This window comes from Rhinatrema bivittatum, chromosome 10 (assembly GCF_901001135.1).
Source record: "Rhinatrema bivittatum chromosome 10, aRhiBiv1.1, whole genome shotgun sequence".
In the NCBI taxonomy this organism is placed as follows: Eukaryota; Metazoa; Chordata; class Amphibia; order Gymnophiona; family Rhinatrematidae; genus Rhinatrema; species Rhinatrema bivittatum.
This window is the reverse complement of record NC_042624.1, coordinates 94,002,511-94,026,199: the sequence shown is the minus strand read 5'-3', so window position 1 is coordinate 94,026,199 and position 23,689 is coordinate 94,002,511. Positions and strand designations below refer to the sequence as shown.

Below are 23,689 nucleotides of genomic sequence, written 5' to 3'. Positions count from 1 at the left end.
GTGCTAGGGTGAAATTATTGGCATCACCTCAGCACAGAAGAGGCTGTAATCAGCTGTCATGTGATGTTAGAATTGGTTTGGAAGATTTAGATACTACCTACTAATATTTCCATCCTAGTCATATGCAGCCTGAAGCATAAAATGAAAGCTAACACATGACCTGTGTTTGCCAAAATGCCAAATGGGTTGGGTTTTCAGAATCTGTCTAATGAATATGCATGAGAGTTGCATGCATATTATCTCAACTGTATGCAAATAAGTCTTATGCATATTCGTTTTGATAACCTGAAAACCCAATTGTTTGCAGCCCTCGAGGAGTGTCTGTGAATACCACTGATCTAAGGAGATGTTGCAGTGCTGAACTGTGCCCGTGAGAAGGAGGATCCCCCATGCAAAAAGCTTACTTGGCAGGGGGATCTCCATAATGGTAAAGTCATTACTCTAGGGTGGTGCAGTAGACAAGTTAGTCCCAACAATACATTAATGCCCTCCTGCTTATATGCTAACACTGCTAGCATTTTCAAAACTTGTGTAATGATTGTGCTAATCTTGTACATCATGAGATTACCACTGCAAGCCCACAAACTTCAAAAAGGATTAGCATGCCTGCCAGGGGTTGCCGACCCTTGCCATATGTGATGACTTTTTAATTGGAGTGACTGAACACATTTATGACTTTCTTTTGAGTTAAAAAACAAAAAACTGTCAAAGAGATGGAATCTTAAACTGACCAATTTCTAAATACCATCACCATAACACGGCAAGATATGCTGTAGCCTGAATTATTGCGAACAAAGAGACCTCATACAAATGTGGCTGGGTTACCATTTGCAGTGCCCAAGACGCCACTCAGGTTGTGCGGTGATAACTTTTCAGAGTGCACCGTCATCAAAGTTCAAATCATCGGTCTCTTTGTTGAAGGATGAAAGTAAGGACAACTTGTGTCGGTTTACTGGCAAAAAGTTAGGCAGTGAGAAATTATTATCATAACGTTTTACTTATCGTAGCGTTGGTAGCGTTGTAGCGGAGTGTGCAGTAAGGATATAAATGTTGGCACTGGCCCGACACGGCTCGTGTTTCTTGCACCAGCTTCCTCAGGGGCCTCACAATGCCACTACTGAAAATAGAAATGCACAGTTAACAATTCCTTACTAAACTGCAAAAAGTAGAGTCCGCAACGCTTAATACCTACGATTCCAAGCACTGCCGCTCTGCTCTGCTACTAGGCTGCAGCTATTATTCGGGCAGCCGGATCCGCCATTTTACTCAATGATTATATACCTACCGCGATAGGAGGAACTCATTAATTATGACGTCAGAGGGAATTAAATCGAAACGGACGGAGTTACTAGATAAGCGATGTCCATTCAACAGAGTCGTTCAGACCATTAGGTGATGTAGATGCCAAGCTGAAAATCCACCACTGCTCACGCATATTAAGAATTTGATTGATATCGCCACCCCGGGTATTGGGTACAATATGTTCAAGGATTGTCCAGCGGAGTTGGTCGAACGTGTGGTTCAAAGTGGTACAGTGCGTTACCATAGGTGCTTCCATACTGAGTGTGTTCAAACGACTACGGTGTTCAAAGAGCCGAGTTTTGATTTTTCTGCTGGTTCTACCCACATATACTAATTTACAGGGGCACTGTATAAGATATATCACAAACGTGGAGTTACAAGTTGTAACTGATCGTTTGTAAAAGATGTAACCCGTTTTGGGATGTTGCCATGACGGTCCCTCCATAGTAATGGAGCACATATCGCAGTTGCCACAAGCAGTGTGCAATCCTTGCGAGCGGTCAGTATCACATGGGGTGACAGCCGCATGTACTACACATTCTTTTAAGTTCTTACTCCGCTGATACGCAAAAATTGGCAGGTCAGTAAATACATGATGCAGCTGAAGGATGTGCCAATGTTGTTGAATGCTTTTGACGATTAAGTAGGATTTTTCCGTGTGTGTGAGGACACATATATCCGAAGTCACCGGGTCTTGTACTTTGTATTCCAATAGAGCTGTCCGTGGGGAGTGCCATGCTCTCTTAAAGGCTTTGTAGACAGCACCATACGGATATCCTCTAGAAAAGAATCTTTCTGCCAATTTGCCAGCTTGTAGTTTAAAATCGCCATCCGATGAACATAGGCGTCTGAGCCTAAAAAATTGGCTCACAGGTAAACCTTGTTTAAACGCTCTGGGATGGAAGCTGTGATATCTGAGCAGGTTGTTCCTTTCTGTTTGTTTACGGTGAATGGACGTATGGAGATGCTGATTATCAATAGAGATGGCAATATCTAAAAACGCTAAGTTTGTAGCACTGTACTGTGTAGTGAATTGTAAATCCTTGTCTATTGTGTTGACCCAAAGAAAAAACAATTGTAAAGAGGCAACATCTTGTTTCCAAAAAATGAGGAGATCGTCAATGTAACGGACCCACAAGGAGACAGCATCAAACCATCTTGAATTGTAGATATGGAGTCTTTCTAATCTATCCATGACAAGGTTGGCAATAGAGGGGGCTGCAGACGACCCCATTGCTATACCATGGATTTGCAAGTAGAATTGAGAGTTGAAAGAAAAGTAATTTTTTTGAATAACTAGTTTGGCTACCTCAAAGATGAACCAGAATGGGATCCTGGAACCTACCATATTATTTTTAAGTGTCTCTTCAATGGTCAATAAAGCAGTAACATGGGACACATTGGTATACAATGAGACAACATCCATTGTCACCAAAATCGTAGGCTCCTTTAATGTTGAGAAGTTTCCCAAGATTTTAAGCACTGCAGTGGTGTCCTTAATATATGATTTCATTTTTTGAACATGAGGTTTCAAAAATGTGTCTAAAAAAATTGCCAATGGCTCTAACACCGACCCATTACTTGACACTATGGGTCTAAGTGGAGGATCAACTGTAGATTTATGAACCTTGGGAATCCCGTACATAATAGGGGTCCGTGGGTGCTGTACCAAAAGAAAGTTCCGCTCTTTGCGAGTAAGAAAAGGAGTTACTTTTTCTTCCAGTAAACCGACACAAGTTGTCCTTACTTTCATCCTTCAACAAAGAGACCGATGATTTGAACTTTGATGACGGTGCACTCTGAAAAGTTATCACCGCACAACCTGAGTGGTGTCTTGGGCACTGCAAATGGTAACCCAGCCACATTTGTATGAGGTCTCTTTGTTCGCAATAATTCAGGCTACAGCATATCTTGCCGTGTTATGGTTTCTTTTGAGTTATGCATGCTTCATCAGGCTGGTGCAAAATATGTGAAGGATGTTGTAAATTAAATGTTCCCATCCTTTTTTTTTTTTTCTTTTGGCAAATGTCCTCATTTGTTTCTATAGATAATGATGTGCAACATCTTCCATATTGGCTATGTAGATATAAAGATTCAGAATGAGTTGTAGTCAATACATTTTTATTGGGCTAACTTAGGGCCTGATTTACGAAGGCTTTTTTTCCCCCATTTTCTTTAATGAGAAGACTAGTAAATTAGACTTCACTTCAATAAAAAGTGACAACACATTTTTACTTATGGTTTGTTCTTTTTCATTTCTACATATACGTAGCGTGGCATAGTAGCCATATTTTATTGCATCTGGATAAAAGTTTGTATAGAACCCTAAACGCCTCTCTTTGAAATGTCATGTTGGTCAGGTCCTGCACGGCATTGCACAGTTTGGTTGGCGATCGCAGTCTGTCTCAGCTCATGCCCCAGCACTTTCGCAGAAAGCTCACTCTGGACTTGGCTTTAGCTTTGGTGAGTATGGGATATAATAAGTGTAAATCTTGAGTTAAAACACAAGGCTGCTAAATGGAGTGGAGAAATAGCCTAGTGGTTAGAGCAGTAGGCTGGGAACCAGGGAAGCCAGGGTTCAAATTCCACTGCCATGCCTTGTGACCTTGGGCAAGTCCATTCACCCTCCATTGCCCTAGATTCATAATTCTGTGGGGGGGCGATAGTGGGCAGCCGGCCACATCACAGTGGTGCGGCTGCACCGCACACTATCGCCCCCATAGCACCATGGGTAAAGGTGTAGTTATTTCCCGAGGTGCTGCTGGCGATAATGTGAAAAACATTATCGTCTGCAGCGCTGCATGGAGATAACTCCTCCCCCTTCCCTAATTAGAATAATACCGCCATGATCGCACAATAAAGAATGACCCTGTTAGACTGTGAGCCCTCTAGGGATAGGGAAACACCTACAGTACTTGATTGTAATCTGCTTTGAATATAAATAGATAACATAAGGGAGGTGGACATAAAAATAGTCATCAGCATGCTGCTAATCCATATAAAGAGAATAGATTACAGGTTTTGCTTTTTAAAAAATACATTTCTCTTGATGGTTGCAGTTGTCCTTCTCTCCTCTCCCCCTACACCAGCTTGGGGGGAGAGGAGACGTTTTATTTAGACTGTGCTTGTTAAGACTGGTAGAGAAAAACATCCCTAATGTAGTAACAGCATGTAAGTGAAAGAAAATATCCCTATATCATCCAAAACTCTTCCTCTCCAATTTGCTTCCCTTTAACCTTTCCATAATTTTGTATCCATTTAAGAAAATCAAACTTACTTTGAAAGCTGATTGCATTGTCTTAGCAGTCTGCTAATAAATGCCCAGGCTCAATAATCTAATAAGGCATTTACAGCTGGCTTTCACTCATGTGAAGTCAATTTGCTTTAAAAATAAGCTCAGTTTCAGTCAGTGGATACTTCATGTTGAAGTGCCTCTTTTGAAAAATAAGATTTGACTGAGCATGCAGGTTTGTTCTAACCAGTGCCTTTGGTAGAGCTCTTATTTTTAAATGTGGGGCTAAGTCACAGATTGCCTCACTCCCTTGAACTTATTGGTTCATATTGATGGTCACAGATGATGTCATATACACCGCTTGAATCAGCAGGTCCCACTCAGTGTGAAGTAATGTTACTCTTCTGAACTTGGCTGCTCTTTGGGGTTTAGTAGTACAGGTATTGGTTTGCTGTGTGGACTTTTGAAATAATGCACAGTATATAGGGTACAGCTTTTTTTTATTGTTTCTATAGTAGTATGTGTGATTTCCCCCCCCCCCCCCCCAGGTATTTAGATAACCAGATGCCATGGGAGAGAGGCAACACCACTGAAGAAGTAAGATGGCTCAAATCCCCACTGACTGTGAAGGGAAAAGTATGAGAGTGTGGGTTCACTCATCTTGAAGGGAGAGAGACAGCGTGACCAGCAACCCCAAAGAGCATGCCAGGGAGGCTCTTCAGGAATATCCCAGACACACAGTTATTAGAACCACACAGGATGAATTAGCCATGAATACCGACCCATATCCCCCTCTGGAGAGTCCACTACATAGCTGGACTAAGCTGTGGCACTGACTGAGAAGACTTGTGAGGTAATGCAGATGCAAGATTTCTTGCACATGCTCAGAAGAGCTCAAAGCTCTACTAGCTTGGAGAGACGAGTCAATTTGGTGCCACCAGATGATGTCACCCACATGTCATGGCTAATTCATCCAGCTATTGAAGGAAACACTATTTACATTAAGCATCCGCCCCCCCCCCCCCCCCCCCCCCCTGCAATGTGCATACACATTTTGGGCCCAGTTTGCTTTTACTTCCTTCAAACAAATTGCAAGTGACACTTTTCTGTATGCATTTATTTATTCTATCTTGATATGGCTTCTTTTCAAAATAAAAGTCGAACGCAGGTTACAATCAGAATTGGCAGATACACTATAAATGCACACTGAAAAATTTAAAAAATACATTACTTTAAAAAATAAAGTAGTAGATTAGCATCAAAATATATTAATTTGTTTTTAATGAAGGAAATAGACCAAGATGAAATTTAACTCATTTAAAGACCTAATTTGGTTCCCCAGATTTTTCCAGGTTGTTAAATTAAACTCCGTTGGGAGAAAGTGAGGCTTTGCTTGAGAATGTTTGTTTTTTTTTTCTCTAGGGGGCTTCTACAGAGAACACTTTTTTCATTCTGTTAGGACTTTTCTGTTTTCACTTGTCTAATTGTTAATCCCAAGAAACAAAATCCTGTTTAATGCCCTACATTTACCACAACTGCAGCTGTGCTTTAAAGCTGTGTAAGTGTTTGTTGACGAGAATGAGTATTCTTGGCACATGCTTTATTTGTAGAGTTAACTGAGCAACAAAAAGAGTTTCAGGCGACTGCACGTAAATTTGCCAGAGAAGACATTATTCCTGTGGCTGCACAATATGACAAAACTGGCGAGGTAAACATCGTTAATGTTCATTATTCAATACATGTTTCTTGCTTTTATCTAGTTAGTACATTTTTATCTTTTTTTTTTCTTCCTTGACTTTAGTATCCTGTTCCCCTCATAAAAAGGGCCTGGGAGCTGGGACTGATGAATTCACATATACCAGAAAACTGCGGTAATAAAACTATTTGTGTCTCCTTTTGATTTTAAATATAGAGTAAATGAGAGACCCAAGATGGCCAAATCTTCCTCGATTTGGTCATCTTGGCGGAAGATTAGGCGTGCTGGACAGAAGACCCTCCATGCTGCTGTTGAGTGCCTCCTTGGTATCCGGTGTGAGGCTGCTTAACGTCTGGGAAGGAGCACTGCTCAAGAACAGAAATGAGAACAGGCCGATGCACTCTGAGAAGAAAATGTTGAACAGGGTCTTTGCTGGTCCATTGTCCTAGTGGTAACTAAAGCCACGCTCATAGGGATTACTTGAATTTGATTTCTGAGTTGTTTTAGCTCCTTGAGATTTCGATACTGGTACTGCTGCAGAAGCAATGTTTATAACACCCTGGTTAGGAAGAAGTAGTAGTGCTCTAGCAGGGATATGTAGGGAGCCTTAGAGAGAAGATGCATGTAGAATGCTTGACCCCAGAGATGATTTGTCCTACACTGTTTTACACATTATGCTGCAGGCTGGAATAAGGAAGGGGATGTAAGACCTACCTTGGTTCTTCTTCATGTGATCATCCCAAGCTGCTAAAGATTTAGGTTCTCCACTGCTATGTAATAGACTGTACAGGATGCATGAATCACTGCCTGCAATTCATGTCAAACAGTGATGGCATCTAGTTCCAACAAAGTCTCTAAATTTAATAAGTAAGAAGAGAGGTTCTTTTTGGGACCTAGCTGTCTTTCTCTCCAGATCCTTCCTATTTCTGCCAGGGCCTTTCATAGCAGTTTTGGAAGGGGCTTCGCTGTACTTGGGAGTGGAATATAAAAATATAAGATTTTCCATGTTGGCTTCCAACATGCTGGGTCACGAGGTAATACCCGATATATCTAAACAAATGAGAAGGAAATGGCCTGTACTAACTTTGATGCCCTGTATCGTCTTCTGCCGGCAGAGCTTCAGCTCCCTGCCGGTCTGCTGTTCCCGGGGTGCATCTTACTGCGAAGCTCGGCGTGGCGCAGGTCAGACATCAGCTGTTTGAACCGCGTGCGTCATGGAGGCCCCTCCGGCAGGGAACTGTTTTGAACTGAAAGGTCCTCCGTAGCGCATGCGGTTCAAACAGCTGATGTTTGACCTGCGCCACACTGATTGGGCTGAGTTGGGAGGAGGAGGGAGAGACGCTACATTCGCTCCATAAGATGCACAGACAATTTCCCCCCACTTTTGGGGGGAAAAAAAGTGCGTCTTATGGAGCGAAAAATACAGTAGTTGCATGGAGTGTCCCAAAGTCTTAGTACTGTCGGAAAGGGTAAATAACCGTTCTGTATTTACCTGTTCCACCTCGCTCATCACTTTGTATACCTATGATATCGCCTCCGTTGTCTGTTCTCGAAGCTGAAGAGCCCTAGCCTGTTTAGCCTTCCTTCATAGGGAGCCATTCCATCCCCTTTATCACTTTTGTTGCCCTTTTCTGAAACTTTTCTAGTTCTGGTTTTTTTTAAAAAGATGGTGTGATCAGAACTGCGGACAGTATTCGGTATGTTCACACCCCACCTCAATACAGAGGCAGCAGTGTGGCTTTCATAGTTGTAGAAAAATACAGGTGCATATATTGAACACGTGGTGGCAGGGGGTTGCATTAGCACAGGTTTGTACCAGTTCAACCCCTTGTGTATGCCTGAGAGAGAAATTTCTGTTCCATTCCTGTTCTTAGGCCTTGAGGACTATACAGCATGGAGGCAGTCTTATCCCGTGATGAAATGAACAAAGTATTTATTTTGGGATGGGAATTGGACAAACTGTTGTATTCGTATGCCATTTTGAAAATGGTGTGAAGTTTCTATGTATGGAGAAATTATTCTTAATATGTTTTTTGTATTTTAATTGAAATATCTGCATGTTTTGTTTGTTTGCCACATTGCTCTGTCAGGGTCAGATGTTGCACATTTCTGTTATATTGATCTTTTTCTAATATTGCAGGGGGTCTTGGGCTTGGAATATTTGATGCTTGCCTTATTACAGAAGAAATAGCATATGGATGTACAGGGGTGCAAACTGCTATAGAAGCAAATTCTCTTGGAGTAAGTACATTATGGGGCGGATTTTCAGAGCCCTGCTCGCGTAAATCCGCCCAAAACCGGGCGGATTTACGCGAGCAGGGCCCTGCGCGCCGGGAAGCCTATTTTACATAGGCCTCCCGGCGCGCGCAGAGCCCCGGGACTCGCGTAAGTCCCGGGGTTCTCCGAGGGGGGCGTGTCGGGGGCGGGCCCGGTCGTCGCGGCGTTTCGGGGGCGTGCCGGCAGCGTTTTGGGGGCGGGTACGGGGGCGTGGCTACGGCCCGGGGCGGTCCGGGGGCGTGGCTGCGCCCTCCATACCCGCCCCCAGGTCGCGGCCCGGCGCGCAGGAGGCCCGCTCGCGCGCGGGGATTTACGCCTCCCTCTGGGAGGCGTAAATCCCCTGACAAAGGTAAGGGGGGGTTTTAGACAGGGCCGGGTGGGTGGGTTAGGTAGGGGAAGGGAGGGGAAGGTGAGGGGAGGGCAAAGGAAAGTTCCCTCCGAGGCCGCTCCGATTTCGGAGCGGCCTTGGAGGGAACGGGGGTAGGCTGCGCGGCTCGGCGCGCGCCGGCTATACGAAATCGATAGCCTTGCGCGCGCCGATCCAGGATTTTAGCGGATACGCGCGGCTCCGCGCGTATCTACTAAAATCCAGCGTACTTTTGTTTGCGCCTGGAGCGCAAACAAAAGTAGGCTATTCGCGCTCGTTTTAAAATCCGCCCCTATGTGTGGTGGAAATGGTTAGGTTTGAAAATATAGAGCAACTTTAATTTTAGATATCGAATAATCTTCTCTCATAGCAAATGCCAGTCATAATTGCGGGAAATGAGCAACAGCAGAAGAAGTATCTGGGAAGACTGACAGAGGAACCACTGATGTGTGTAAGTGTTGCTGATAGAACATATGAGTTGTTTTTGCTGGCTTTCAAGAATGTAATACCGAAAGCATGCTCGGTTTATGGAGGTGGTATTTTCTCTAGCCAACTGTGAATAGGGCAAGTTTTCTATCTTATAAATTGACGTGTTTCTTTAGTTTGCCTTAAATAACTGCTTTTTTGTGGTGCTACCTGGAATCCATTTTGAAAGTTAAATAACAACCTACTACTACTTATTTCTAAAGTGCTAGTAGACATGTGCAGTGCTGTACAGATACATAAGAGAGAACCTATTCTAGCTAACTGACTTGGCTAACTTTTAATAGTGCTGCCATCTGTTAGATTTCTTTGCAGTTCCTTCTTCCCAATCGTACGAACAGTCAGCCTGATATACCCATTGACCAATGAGCAATATAGGAAAGTTTTTAAGACTGAACCACCAGCAGGAGGCACTAGTAATGCATGCAACAACCATCTTCTACCAGGAAGTAAATGTCTTTCCTGTTCATACCCGGATCAGCCCAGACTCCTGGGATTATGCCTCCCTTCCAGCAAATGGAGACAGGAGAAAGATGCACTGGCATATAACCCAGAATGCCACCTTCAGTCCCTCAGTATTTCTCTGTCTCCAGCAGAAAGGATTGGTCAAAGGCTTGGCTTTAACTCTCTTAAGGTTCAGGTTGTGACCTTGGGCTGTTTTCGGGGCAAGGTGCATGGAGTGTTAGCTGCTCACCTGGATGTGGTTCGATTCCTCCAAGGGGCAAAGCATCCACATTGTCCTGTGCAGGAAAATATGTCCCTTTTGGAACCTCAATCTAGTCCTAAGAGGGGTTGTGTGTAGCTCCTTGAACCTTTAAAAAGGGCAACGGTAAAGGATCTCACTTTTGAAGGTGGTATTTCTGGTAGCTATTTGTTCTGCCCGAAGGATTTCGGAATTTCAAGTGTTGTTATGCAGAGAACGTGTTCTGTAAATCTCTGATTCTGGGATATCTTTCAGGATGGTGCCCCCCTATTTTTTTTTTTCCTCCTGAAGGTTGTGTCCACGTTCCATTTGAATCAGATTGTGGAGCTCCCAGCTTTTCCAGATTTGGATGTGTCTGCTCTGCATGCTAGAGGCTTATGTTGTTTTGGATATGAAGAGGGCTTTGTTGCGTTACCTCAAAATGTCACCAATAGTTTCCGGGTGTCTGACATCTCTTTGAAGCCTTCTGCCCTTTCCTAGGTCCGCTCCATAGCACAAAGTCCACAATAGCAAGATGGTTGAAAGAGGCAATAAGCTCTGCTTATATCTGGAAGGGGTGTCCGGTCCCAGAGGAACTGAGGGCACATTCGGTTCAATCTCTGGCGAATTCATGGGCAGAGTGTTAGCTGGTGTCGCCACAAGAAATTTGTAGGGCAACTACCTGGAAGAAGTTGAACACTTTTGTAAGACAACGTTTGGATGTCCAAGCCCAAGAGACTATGGGCTTTGGTGAGTGTTCTTCAAACGGGACTTTCGCAGTCCCACCCTAATTGGGGGAAGCTTGGTACATCCCAGGAGTCTGGACTGATCCGGGTATGAACACGAAAGGAAAATTGGTTCTTGCCTGCTAATTTTTGTTCCTGGAATACCACGGATCAGTCCAGGGTCCTGCCCTGGTGTGGGGGAGAGAGTCTGTTTGGTGATGATATATATAGGCTGAAGAACTGCTTAAGATTTCAAGCTTGTTCTCCTGGTTCAGAGTTATGAAGCAAAGTTTTGTTGTTTTTTTTTTTCTTCTCTTTCAAGGAGAGATTTTGCCTTTTCCCCCTTGCTCGTTTGTGAGATGTTTGCATTTCATTTGGATTATTATGTAGCGACTTGGGTACAGGTCATTACTGAGGGTCTGCAGGTGGCACTCTGGGTATATGCCATGAAAATGTATCTGTCGCCATCTGCTGGAAAGGAGGTATAATCCCAGGAGTCTGGACTGATCCATGGTATTCCATGAACGAAAATTAGCAGGTAAGAACCAATTTTCTTTTTTAGTGGGTCGATTTTGAATCTAGTTTATAGAAATAGTTTTCCCCCAGTAGTTTAGCATCTGGAAATGTAAATAGTTCTTTTCTGTTAAGAGTGCATTTGTGAAATTTCTTTTTTTTTTTTTTCCTTTCAGGCATACTGCGTAACAGAACCTGGAGCAGGATCTGATGTTGCAGGTTTACAGACCAGAGCTGAGAAGAAAGGCAATGAATATATCATCAATGGACAAAAAATGTGGATTACCAATGGAGGCAAAGCTAATTGGTATATTCATTATTTAATGGCTACTTTAGATATTTTAGAGTGAGTTCTGTGATGAGAATGCAAGCCCACATCTCCATAGTCTAGTAGGCTGGCTGTTGGGATATATCTGGAATTTCTTATCGTATATGCCAGACCAGTCCAGACAAGTAGGTTATGTCCTACCAGCAGATGGAAGCAGAGACCAAAGCTCCAAGCTGACATTATTTCCCCCTGTAAACAGTGTGGTGCTGCTCTCACCTCTTCAGTATTTGTCTCTGCCTTAGCAGATGTGTGGACTGGTGCTGCAGCTATGATACAGATGAATGGAATGACCCCTTCCACCAGGAATTGACTCCAGCAAGGGCTGAGTTCCGGCACCAAGGCGTTAAGTACTGGAGGGGAGTTTCTCAGTGGCTTCTTTCCTTGGTGGATACAGTGATAGGAGCTGCAGATTGGGTTCTGAGGGCAACAGGCCAGATATGTGGCACTTATTTCCCTGGGAGAGCAGGACAACAGGTCAGTAGGCTCTGATTTCCCTGGTGAAGCTGCCTGCTAGGACAACAGCCCAGATGAAGGGTTCCCTCCCCCTCCCCCCCCCCCCCCCGGACAGTCACAGTGTGCAAATGCTCCACGGAGGCTGTCCCTGGTAATGTTCAAAGAGGGGTGGATCATGAGACATCGGAGGATTCGGATGGGGAATTGGCTTTATCACTTTAGAAGAGGGAGAAATTGCATATGATTGAGCAGAGAACAAAGCGACTCTCAGATTTTTCTTTTTTTCACAGAGATATCTTGCTGAATATGACTCCGATCCTAAACATGCTTAGTGTGACCGGAGGTCAATTTTAAGTTAAGCGTCTTGTTTCTTTTCTCCCCTGTATCCAATTCAAGAGATACTGGATTTAAAGAAGGTAAATGCAGCTCTCAAGGTTCCCTGTTTTCCATATGGAAACTCTGAGGTCCGTCATAGCGGCTGTACACAAGGGAGAGTTCTTGGCATCTCTCGCCTTGATAGAGGTTCATGGTCCTAAGGGAACATTTTTGGTTTCGAGCCTTTCCCTTTGGCTCGTGACGGCTCCACATACCTTCTCCAAGGGGTAGCCACATTGCAAAAGGAGGGAATGTTGGTATAGCTGTATCTGGATGACTGGCTTATTCATGCAAAATCAAATGACCTCTGTCAATCAGTAAAAAGGTACCAATGTGCTTGAAGTCTCTAGGATAGGTAGTGAACCTAGCAACAAGCCATTTAGGCCTGTAACAAACTTTGGAGTATCTGGGAGTTCAGTTCAACACACTGGCAGCAAGAGTATTTCTCATGGAGAGAGGTTGCTGAAATTACGGAGTCAGATTAGGCTTCTGTTAGAGCTTTCGGTGCCCAGGGTCTGGGACTATTTACAGGTCTGGGTTCTATGGCATCAACATTGGAATTTAATGAATTGGGTGACTGCACATATGCGGCCTCTGCAGGGGGGGCTCTTCTCCCACTGGAATGCATTATTTGAAGAGTTTCATCCTCGTCCATTATAGGGGAAGCCAGGGACAATCTTTCGTGGTGCTTGCTCGCACCAATCACAAGCGTGCTGCGGAATTGGATAATAGTCAGCGATGCAAGCCTCTCTGGATGGAGGGTGGTATGGCAAGATTAGTTGGTGCAGGGCCGGTGGTCGAAGCAGGAGGCCTCATGGCCTATCAATCGGTTAGAGACAAGAGTGGTGCATTTCGCATAGCTTGCCTGTCTGCCAAAGTTATGCGGCCTTCCAGTGGATCCTATTAGACAATGCGACAAAGGTGGACTACATCAACTGTCGAGGCGGAACCAAGAATCAGGCAGCATTCAAGAGGCCCAGGAGTTGATTCTCTGGGCAGAACAGCACTTGGAGCGGCTGGCAGTGTCTCACATTGCTAGAGTAAACTACATTCAGGTGGATTTTATCAATCGGAGAAAGTTAGACCCCCCCCCCCAGGGAATGGGAGCTGTCAGAGGCAGCAATGCAGTTCATTCACAGAAGATGGGAATACCCTGACCAAAGATAATACCAAGGCGTCATTGTTTTACAGCTGCTGAACAGAACACTGTTCAAAGGAATCGGAGCACTGGTGCTGCTGTGGACTCGAGGGATTCTTCTTTGCCTTACCTTCTGTGGCCTCTGGTGGATAAGGGATTATGGCGGATAGAGGAACATCCTGGTGGCTCCAAAGTGGCCACATCAACCATGCTTTCCAGATCTGATCAACATGGCCATAGACAGGCCCCTGAGGTTTGGACATCGGTCGACTGTTTTTTCTACCAGTGCCCAAATTTTTGGGTCAAGTGGCTCACTTCTGCGAGGAGAGAATAGAGTTGAAGGGGATATTCCGAAGTGGTTATTTCCACCTTCTACATCCTTGACGTGCGAATTTGGAGGATCTTTGAGTCCTGGTCTGCTGTTGACGGAGTGCAGCCTCAGTCTGTTCAGGCTACGGTATTGCATATTTTGGCTTTTCTACAGAAAGGTTCTGGTCAAGGGACTGGCCTTTAACTCTGAGTGTCCAGGTAGCAACATTGAGTTGTCTCCGGGGTAAGGTGCAAGGGCATCCTCTGACCGTACATCCGGATGTTCAATAGTTCCTTCAAGGAGCTAAGAACTTGTGTCCACTGATGCAGAACACTTGTCCACCTTGGAATCTGAATCTAGTCCTTAGAGGATTGTGTGAGGTTTGAACCACTAAAAGAGCTCTGTTTTCAATCACTGAAAAGAGCTATGGTTAAGGACTTGACTCTTAAAGTGGTTTTCTTGGTGGCTGGCTGTTCAGTCAGGAAGATTACGGAGTTCCAGGTGCTGTCATGTTGAGATCCCTTCCAACAGGTGTCTGATTTGTGGGAATCTTTATGCAAGGTGCTTTCTTTTCTGCCTGAAGTAGTCTCGACGTTCCATCTTAGATAGTAGAGCTTCTAGCTTTTATTGATTTGGATTCCTCTAATCCTCATAAAGGGGAGGTTATGCTCTTACACTGGAGGCATGCATTATTGAGGTATCTAAAGGTCACTTATGTCCATAGATCACATCACTCCTTTGTAGATCATATTACCTCTTTGTACTGTGGAGTGGCCCAAAGGAAGGGAAATAACTTGTCTCCGGCTACAATTGTGCAGTGGCTGAAGGAAGCGATTGAGTCAGATTACATTTCTAAGGGTGTCCACTGCTGCAGGTTTTAGGGGTGCACTTGACTCGTTCTCAAGCGACTTCCTTGGCTGACAGTAGGTGTCTCCATGTGAAATTTACTGGGCAGCTACTGGGAAGTCGTTGCCCACTTTTGTTAGACATTATTACTTGGATGTCGGGGCTCCGGCTTCCACGTGCTTTAGTAAGAGTGTTCTATGAGCGGAACTCTCCATGTCCCATCTGAGTTAAGGGGAGCTTAGGTACATCCCAGAAGTCTGGACTGATCTGGGTATGTACAGGGAAAGGAAAATTTGGTTCTTGCCTGCTAACTTTCATTCCTGTAGTACCACAGATCAGTCCAGAAACCTGCCCATTTACTTGGGGGGGGGAGGGGGAGTCCACCATTCGTGCTGTTGCTTTGTATATAGTGCAGAGGAGTTGAAGGTTTTCAATGCTGATCGCTTATGTTTATTTATTTATTTATTTAAAAATGTTTATATACCGCTTTTACAATTCGGAGGAATTAATCAAAACGGTTTACAACCAAACATACATAATAAATAAACTTAACAAATAAAAACAAATTAAAACTAACAATTAAAATAATAACACAATAAACATTCAAGACCTGCGGTTTTTTAAACAATAAAATTACAGACGGAGTGAATGAAAAGAATTGTTTCTTATGGGAGTTGTATGAATTGAAGGGGATACTGCTGTTGTAATAGATGAATGAATGTTTATGTTAAGAATTAGGAGTTAAGGAGTATGCTTTCTGAAATAGATAAGTTTTAAGTGATTTTTTGAACTGTTGAGTAGAAGAAGTAAGACGAAGATGATCTGGGAGTGAATTCCATAAAACAGGGCCTGCTACTGAAAATGCTCTTTTTCTGGTTAATTCAAATTTTGCCAATTTGACGGTGGGAATATCTAATAAATTTTTTGAAAGAGATCTAAGATGTCTGGAGGGTTTGTATATACGGAGCTTTGTGCATAGCCAAGTGGAAGAGGTGTTATAGATAAGAGAATGAATGATTGATAATACTTTGAATTGAATTCGATATTTAATCGGTAACCAATGAAGAGAAAGTAAGACTGGTGTAATATGAGTTCTACGTGAGGTACCTACAAGCAACCGAGCGGCAGAATTCTGAATCAATGTTAAATTTGGGAAATTAGTTTTCCATTGTCTTTAGGCTACTTCACCTTCTGGCTCATTGGAGGGGAGCGAGTTTGTTTAGAAGCTTGCTTAAAAATTATGGTTGCTGTCAAATTGGCTTGGGTACAGGTCAATACTGAGGGACTGCAGGTGGCATACAGTTATGTACAATGTCAGCGAAACTTTCTTTGTCTCCATCTGCTGGCAGGGAGGCAAAACCCAGGAGTCTGGACTAATCTGTGGTACTACAAGAATGAAAATTAGTAGATAAGAACCAGTTTTCCTTTATGTATATCTGTACAGCATTGAACATATCTGATCTGAAAAATGCTAGTAGTAGTAGCAGCAGCAGCAGGTAAGTGCTTTCATTGAATTGCAGACTCTACATTATACCCAAATAGAAACCCTGGAATTTTTTCTTCCTGGAGCTTTGATCACTAGATAATTGGGAGATGGCAAATCTGTGATAGTTCCCAATGTATGTAGAAACTTCCCAGTTGTAATATGAAAAGTATATAATACATACAGGCAGATTTCATTTATGCAAGAAGAATTTTAACATAAGATTTTATACTCCTGGGTTCTGCCACTGCTGATTGATCCAGTTCATAAACTGATTTGGGGATGATAAATACCATAGTAAAAAAAAAAAAAAAAGTGTAACACATGGCAAGCTCTGGTGTGTACTGTCGTCAAAAAGTTTACCTGCCGCATGAATTGCAGCAGTTTTGCAGATCAGTGACTAATATTGAAACTCATGTACTAACCCATCGTATGTCTTGTGGGGTTCGGTAATTTCATATGAAATTTTGCTATTTAGGTAAATGAGTCCAATAGTGAAATTTTGTAAAAAATAACTAAACCTCAATGAAGTTAGTTATTTTTTTTTTTGCAAGAAGTGGCCTGTGAAGTCATTTTTGCATGCATGTTTTCACAGAATTCTTGGTTGAGCTACTTTGCATAATATTGCATTGCAGCAGCTCATTAATTTTGAATATGAATAAAATTTTATGTAGTGTACTACATGTAAAGTTTTTTACTCTCTGCGAACAGGCAAAATTTCACACATGGCGCTTTGTGCTAAATGCCAGCTATCATTCATTATGAATATTGTGCACCGTTTTGCCATTTAGCATGTGAAATACCATTTGCAGAATTTTTGGTGGCTTTTAGTACATGAGCCTCATTTGAAACTGGGGATTTTTTTTGCACTGTATGAAGAATAGGCTTTGTCATGCACAGCTTATTCTCTTTTCTATAAAGCTTTTATTTTTGAAAATCAAAATTAGAGTTTTCTGAGCTGGAGATTCCATTGGAGAATGAATAATCATTTTCTAATAAATGGTATGCTTTCCAGATCTTCCTGCATTTTTGACTATTACCATAGCCTAACTTTTATTTGAGGATACTGTTAACCATTTTGGTTTCTTTAATGTGCTGCAGAATATTAGGGTCAGGGACAGATTTCTGCTGCTTCTGCCTCTAAGTACTGTTGTGGCCTGCTATCAGGGCCGGAGGAACCACTAGGCGAGCTAGGCCTGTGCCTAGGGTGCTGAGACTTAGGGGCTGCCACGGCAGAATTTTGAAAGGGCAAAAAGTGCCCTTTCAAAATTCTACCAGCCCCCCTGTTGATCCAGAGGAGGGCCCGGGAGTGATCTGCCGCTCCCAGGCTGCCACTAGCCAAAATAGCACCGGTGACCTTTAGTCCCTACCATGTGACAGGGGCCAACCAATGGCACCGGTAGCCCCTGTCACATGGTAGGGGCTGAAGGCTACCAGCACTAGTGGCAGATTGGCCTATCGGGGGATCGGGCTTCCCCCGGTGGGCCAGTCTAGCTGATCACGTGGCCGAAGTCTCCGGCTGCGCCGATCTTCTTTCTGTGTGGGTGTATGTGATGTTAGAAAGGAATGGAGCTTCTGTGTGGGTGTATGTAGTGTGTATGTGAGAGAGGAATCTGCTAGTTTAAAAAAAAAATGAAATGTGATAATAGATATACCTCAACTTTTGTGCTGGTAGCGCAACTTTTGAAAAGTTGGATGAGAGATGAAATTACTGAATTTTAAGCATCCCTGTTCTGGAAAATAAAATTTAACTTAAAGTGGGTAGAGACAAATACTTTAATTTAAATTTTTTTTGCTTTAGTATTTAAAATGTTCATCCCCGCAAAATCACAAATTTAAGATACTGATGCCAGGTGGGTTTTGTTTTTTTTGAAGCATAATTTAAGCACGAAGACTAGAATAGTTCCAATCTGAAACGGTTTTGCTTTTTTTTTAAGCCTTTAGAAAATGTATATTTTTAAATGACTAAGATTGGAATCTTCCCATTTTAAAAGGGAAGCTGACTAAGGATGTCTTCCATATCTCCCACATGAATAAACATACGACTGATAGTTTGAAGAAAGACACTTGCTTTATTGCCTAAAAGCGTAAAACTAGAGAAGCTGTATGGTGTGGGTGGCTATCCCTTGGGAGGACAGAACCTGAAGGAAGGGTGTCATTTCGCCTTCTGATAGGAATGTGGTTTTCTTATTTAAGGGTTGGGAGCATCACTTACACTTTTAGTAAAAGTGAAAAATCATGCAAGTCTGAAAGCAAGATGCTTCTGTGAGAGTGTAATGTGTATGTGAGTCAGGGAGGGTGCTTGTGTGTATGCGAGAGAGATGGAGCATGTTTTTGGCTGGCTGTGGCTCTGAGAGAGGGCATGTGTGTGTGAGCCTGTTTGTAAGTGAGATAGAACGTGTGTGTGATTGAAAGCCTTTGTGTAAGTAAGAGAACGAGAGCATTGTGTGATTGAGAGAGACTGGCCAGAGAGGTGACGTGTGTATGTGTGAGAGACTGATCAGGGAGATGACTGGTATGTGTGTGCTTGTTTGTGTGTGTGTGTGTGAGAGAGAGAAGAGATTGGTTGTGGTCTCTAAGGAAGAGGACCGCGAGAACAGCTTCAGCAGCTACTGCTGCTTCTGGTATGGCCTGCAAGGGAAAGGAGTAGGAGAACTGCTGGAGAGGGTAAGTAAAGATGGCTTTTTAAGTTCTTTTCTTGATTGACTACCATTTTAATTATTGGGTAGTATGTGATGTGTCTGCTGTTTGAAATATTTTATTGGTGTTTGGTAAAGCTTTAAAAGTTTGCATGAGTCTCTTTAATTATTGGATATTATATTCATCAGCTGTTTTGAAATTATTTTATTTGTATGATTTTATAATTATGATTTATATATATTGATTTTGATTGTTTCATGAGGAATGGTGAAATTTTTGTTTTTCCATTGTTGCACTGTATAGAGTCTGGCGTGATGCGTTTTACAGTTCAGTTTTTGTCTGCACATTTCTATTTATACTTTGTGGCTTTATTCTGTATTTGGAGAGGGTTTGTGTTCCACATGCAAAGACTGAGATGAAGCATTCTTAGCATGTGGTTTCTCTGTAGGGATCTGTGTAGTAGCTTGGCCTGTTCTGTTTTCCTGATAGGAGGTGTATTGATATTTTAGATTCTGGTGTAATATTTGTGGTATTCTTTGAGTGCTAGCAGATAGTACTGTGTTGATACGGGAGGACAATGCCAAAATATATCACAGTAGGTACGATGCCAAATGAATTCCAAGATGCAAAGTTTTCTTGTTGGCATCACAACAGTACATGAAATTTATCACAATAACTTGTATATTAATTTTACCTCAGAATGTCATTTTTCATGTAAAATATGTTATAAATGCATAATTTAAAATTGTGTATGGGGAGGGGACGCCAGACTGTAAGGTTTGCCTAGGGTGCCTAATACTCTTGCACCGGCCCTGCCTGCTATCCTGACTTCCCTTCAGCATGGCCCTCTGGTTTCCCAACCATAGCCCGATGAACTCATATTCCCCAGCTGTTCCTCCCTGCAGATTTCCCATTCAATTCTCCTCCACTCATCCTGGACCTGTTCCTTTCCCTGACTTCCACTTCCTTCTGCCACCCCCTCTGTTCCTACACTCCCAGAGCTAGAGACAGAGTCAGACTAGGTTGTCCACTGGCAGGGCTTTCATTCAGGGAGTGAGCCTGTGAGTGCATGGTCTGGCCTGAATCAGTCTCTGTGCTTGCTGCTTTCTAATAAAAGTGCAGCTAGAGCTAAAACACTGAGCTCTGTGGAGGGGTGACAGAAAGAAAAGGCTTGTAGGACCAGGCAGGAAACTAGATGGGAGCAAGAGGGGTCACCCTGTTCATGGGGCAGAAGTGGGCAGGAATATGCGGTCCCGAAAATTGTGCTACCCTAGGCGCAGGCCTAGTATGCCCATTAAAAAAAAAATAAAAAAAAAAATCCAGGTCTGACTGATTCTTAAATTTTGTATTCCATGCTCTTTTATAAGGTATTTTCTGTTGGCTCGTACTGAACCTAAAGCTTCTGCTGGAAAAGCCTTTACTGGTTTTATAGTCGAGGCAGACACGCCTGGTGTCCAGATTGGAAGAAAGGTGATACTTCTATATTTTTAAACTTACATGATTTCCCTTTAGTAATTGTAAATATTTATTATGCTCAATCCAAAGCTCTTTATGGAAGGCTAGGAAGTGATCCCTCTTGCTGATTGATATTAGAAGTAACAGCCAATGTGTGCACCACAGAAAGAATGGGGAAAGAGTCAGTTTACATAGTAACCTTGGATTGCAATTTAGAAATCGAAAGCTGGAAGCTATCCATATCACCATTTACTGCAGTTTCTAAATTGGCTATAGTATAGCTAAAATTATTTCCCCACTAGCTTCAGAATCAATCTTCCAAACAAGTTCAGATTGTGAAGACTGGAGGTTAGCAGCAGACGGCTCTGGAGATCAGCTTCAGCCTCCACAGCAAACAAAATAAGATTCAAGGAGAATCTGTCAAATGGCTTTCCAAGGAAAACACCGGGAGGCCTATCTGGCTGGATTACCACATTAGCTGCTGCATACATCCATCTCATAGCTGGGAGGAGACCCAACTCCGAGAGATTCTTCTCTTCACTCTCCGGCTAGGCTTGCCCATATACCATTGCTGAAGCACAGAGCAGGCAGGAAAGTAGTTATCTAGCTCCAAAATAGAGATGGCTAGGAAGGAAGCATCAGGAAAGCTGATTAATGTTTCGAGTAAGTGACTGGTTCATGTCCACCTCTATAGCACAGTCAAGGGGGTAGATGTATTGGATATTGGTCCAGACTAACAGCTAGCTGGAATATCAAAAGGAGAAAAAAAAAAATATATATATTTCCTTTCTGTACCTATGTGTGTGTGTGTGTGTATATACATACACACATACAGAAAGGAATAAAAGCATGGATGTGAGTTCAAAAAGCCATTTTCAAAGCACCCATTGTAGATGGGAGTTTGTTTTCCTTTAAAAGAGAAAAATACATTTTATTCCTTGGGAGGAGGGAAGATTGTATAACATCTGATGTTAACTATGCATAAGGACTGCCATCCTGCTCATACTCCTAGAAATGCCCTGGGTCTTCAGATTGTATCTGGATTTAAGTTCCTTTGGGTCTGACAGTTTCCTCCTCCTCCTGGTTTTCCAGCTCAGTTGGAACCAGCATCCTGTGCCTGCATTTATTCTATTTCTGTATATATATATCCCTATTACATCTCAGAGCAGCCATCTCTGCAACAGAACTTGGCCAGGGGCTACAAATCAAACTAATGTGGACTCCCAGTTCTGGCCATTGCTGTTGGGCGATGGTTGAAACTCCCTCCACAGCAACCCCTGACCCACCTGGGGAGCAGAAGTCTGGTCAGGGCATCGATCCCAGATCTCTCTCGTGCCAGTGGGCAGCACTGCCATCAAACCAGCAGACCAGGTTTTCATTTTCAAGAACTGCTGGTTGTTTTGTTTCATTTTAAAAGCACGTATTTGTTAGCTCTTCTCTACTTCTTTTTTTTTTTCCCTTTTTCAGGAGATGAACATGGGCCAGCGCTGCTCAGACACCAGAGGAATAGTCTTTGAAGATGTGCGGGTACCTGCAGAGAATGTCCTCCTTGCCGAGGGAGCAGGTTTTAAAATCGCTATGGGAGCATTTGATAAAACCAGGCCTCCAGTAAGTACTGGAAGTTAGCAGTGTAAGTCTTCTAATGAATGAAAATTTGTATCTTCACAAAAATATGCCTAAAATTACAGGTAGCAGCTGGTGCTGTAGGACTGGCCCAGAGAGCACTAGATGAGGCTACCAAATACTCTTTAGAAAGAAAGACTTTTGGAAAGCAACTTGCAGAGGTAAGAAATTGATTTTAATATTGTATTGCATAAAGTTTTATAAAATAAGGGATTTAAACATTGTGATTTGTCCAATAACATGTAAGCATGTATTAAAATCTTTAGTATATCCTTTTGAAAGGCTTTGGTAAATAGTAAAATTAACTGTTAGAAGTAATGCATCCTACAGCTCGTTTATATGCAGATTTGGGCTTAAGTGCTTGTGAATGTATAGTTCCTTCTTCTTATAATGCACTTTTTATTGGCATTCAAATCTCAAAACGTTTTAATACAGCTGTGGTAAACTGAAGGCAATACCTTGCTATGGGCTTACTTTTGCCATTTGTATATTTCAAGAATCATAGGAAAGAGGATTTTCTGATATCCTATGCAGGCAATAATATAAACACATTGAGGTAGATCTTTAAAAAGTACGCTGGATTTTATAAGATACGCGCGTAGCGCGCGTATCTTATAAAATCCGGGGTCGGCGCACGCAAGGCTGCGCAAAATTGGCAGCCTGCGCGCGCTGAGCCGCGCAGCATGCCTCTGTTCCCTCCCGCGTCCTCCCACCCCCCGGCCCTACCTAAATCCCCCCCCCACCTTTGTTGGGCAAGTTACGCCTGCTTGAAGCAGGCGTAACTTGCGCGCGCTGCCTCGCATCCCCCGGCACAGGCCACAGTGCCGGGGGACTCGAGACCGTTCTCCCGGACACGCCCCTTTTACGAAGCCTCGAGACTTACGCGTGTCCTGGGGCTTTGCGCGCACCGGCGGCCTATGCAAAATAGGCGCGCCGGCGTAGGGCTTTTAAAATCTAGCCCATTGTTATAGGCGAAAACTAAATATTTAAAATAAGACAAAGTGTACATTAAATTCTGAAGCACTTTTTAAAAAAAATTTTAACAGGAAGTTTAGTCTTCCTGCTTTGGCCATGGTTTTAACTCCACTGGAAGAGAGTATGTTGGGTAGCAGAGCATTATCCTCATATTGTATGGATTTTTGGTTTCATCCTCAGCTCATGGCTCAGATCTTATACATGGGAATCAATGTGCTAAGCTGTGTTAAAACTGATCCATTAACAGACTGATCCGAATGAACATAGCAGCATATTTAATACCCAGTATATTAGTGTAAAGCTTATAGTGAACTGGATGTTAAATGCAGGTATATCTGCTCTAACTAATGCATCTGTAATACCAGTGTTAACTCCACTGATAATGCAAAAACTTAAGACTTCCCTTCCCTTCCTGCCTCAGCCCCTCCAATCAACAAAACCCATCTATGCCAGGCACCCTAGAGGTGGAAATCCTCTCGACACAGGCCCATCCCCTTGTGAAGTATTTTGTACCCTTCATTCCACCTCATTGTACTTGAGACAATCTACCGGAGACCCCAGACATTTCTAGGAGTATGAGCACGATGGCAGCCCTTATGCATGGTTGACATCAGATGGTGCTTGGTACAGAATTTTTACTTCAAAGCTTGGAGAATGCCCCAATGGGCATATGTGGCCATAACTATTCCCCTACATCCCATCTTTTCCATGGAGTCTGCAAATTGTGGTTACTCTCTCCCATAACTGACGCAGTGAAAGTTCCTGGAGCTGCAGGAGTTGGTTCTT

At 43.1% G+C, this 23,689-nt stretch overlaps 1 protein-coding gene across 1 annotated transcript in view; it reads left to right on the top strand.

The window, feature by feature from the left end:
• Positions 1 to 23,689, top strand: part of ACADM (acyl-CoA dehydrogenase medium chain) — a 35,917-nt gene that overhangs the window by 3,141 nt on the left and 9,087 nt on the right. The window contains exons 2-10 of the mRNA XM_029617970.1: positions 3,663 to 3,765; positions 6,145 to 6,242; positions 6,336 to 6,405; positions 8,371 to 8,471; positions 9,245 to 9,325; positions 11,454 to 11,584; positions 20,218 to 20,320; positions 21,773 to 21,913; positions 21,994 to 22,089. Coding sequence (XP_029473830.1) covers positions 3,663 to 3,765; positions 6,145 to 6,242; positions 6,336 to 6,405; positions 8,371 to 8,471; positions 9,245 to 9,325; positions 11,454 to 11,584; positions 20,218 to 20,320; positions 21,773 to 21,913; positions 21,994 to 22,089 — 924 coding nt within the window. The remainder of the gene's footprint in view (positions 1 to 3,662; positions 3,766 to 6,144; positions 6,243 to 6,335; positions 6,406 to 8,370; positions 8,472 to 9,244; positions 9,326 to 11,453; positions 11,585 to 20,217; positions 20,321 to 21,772; positions 21,914 to 21,993; positions 22,090 to 23,689) is intronic.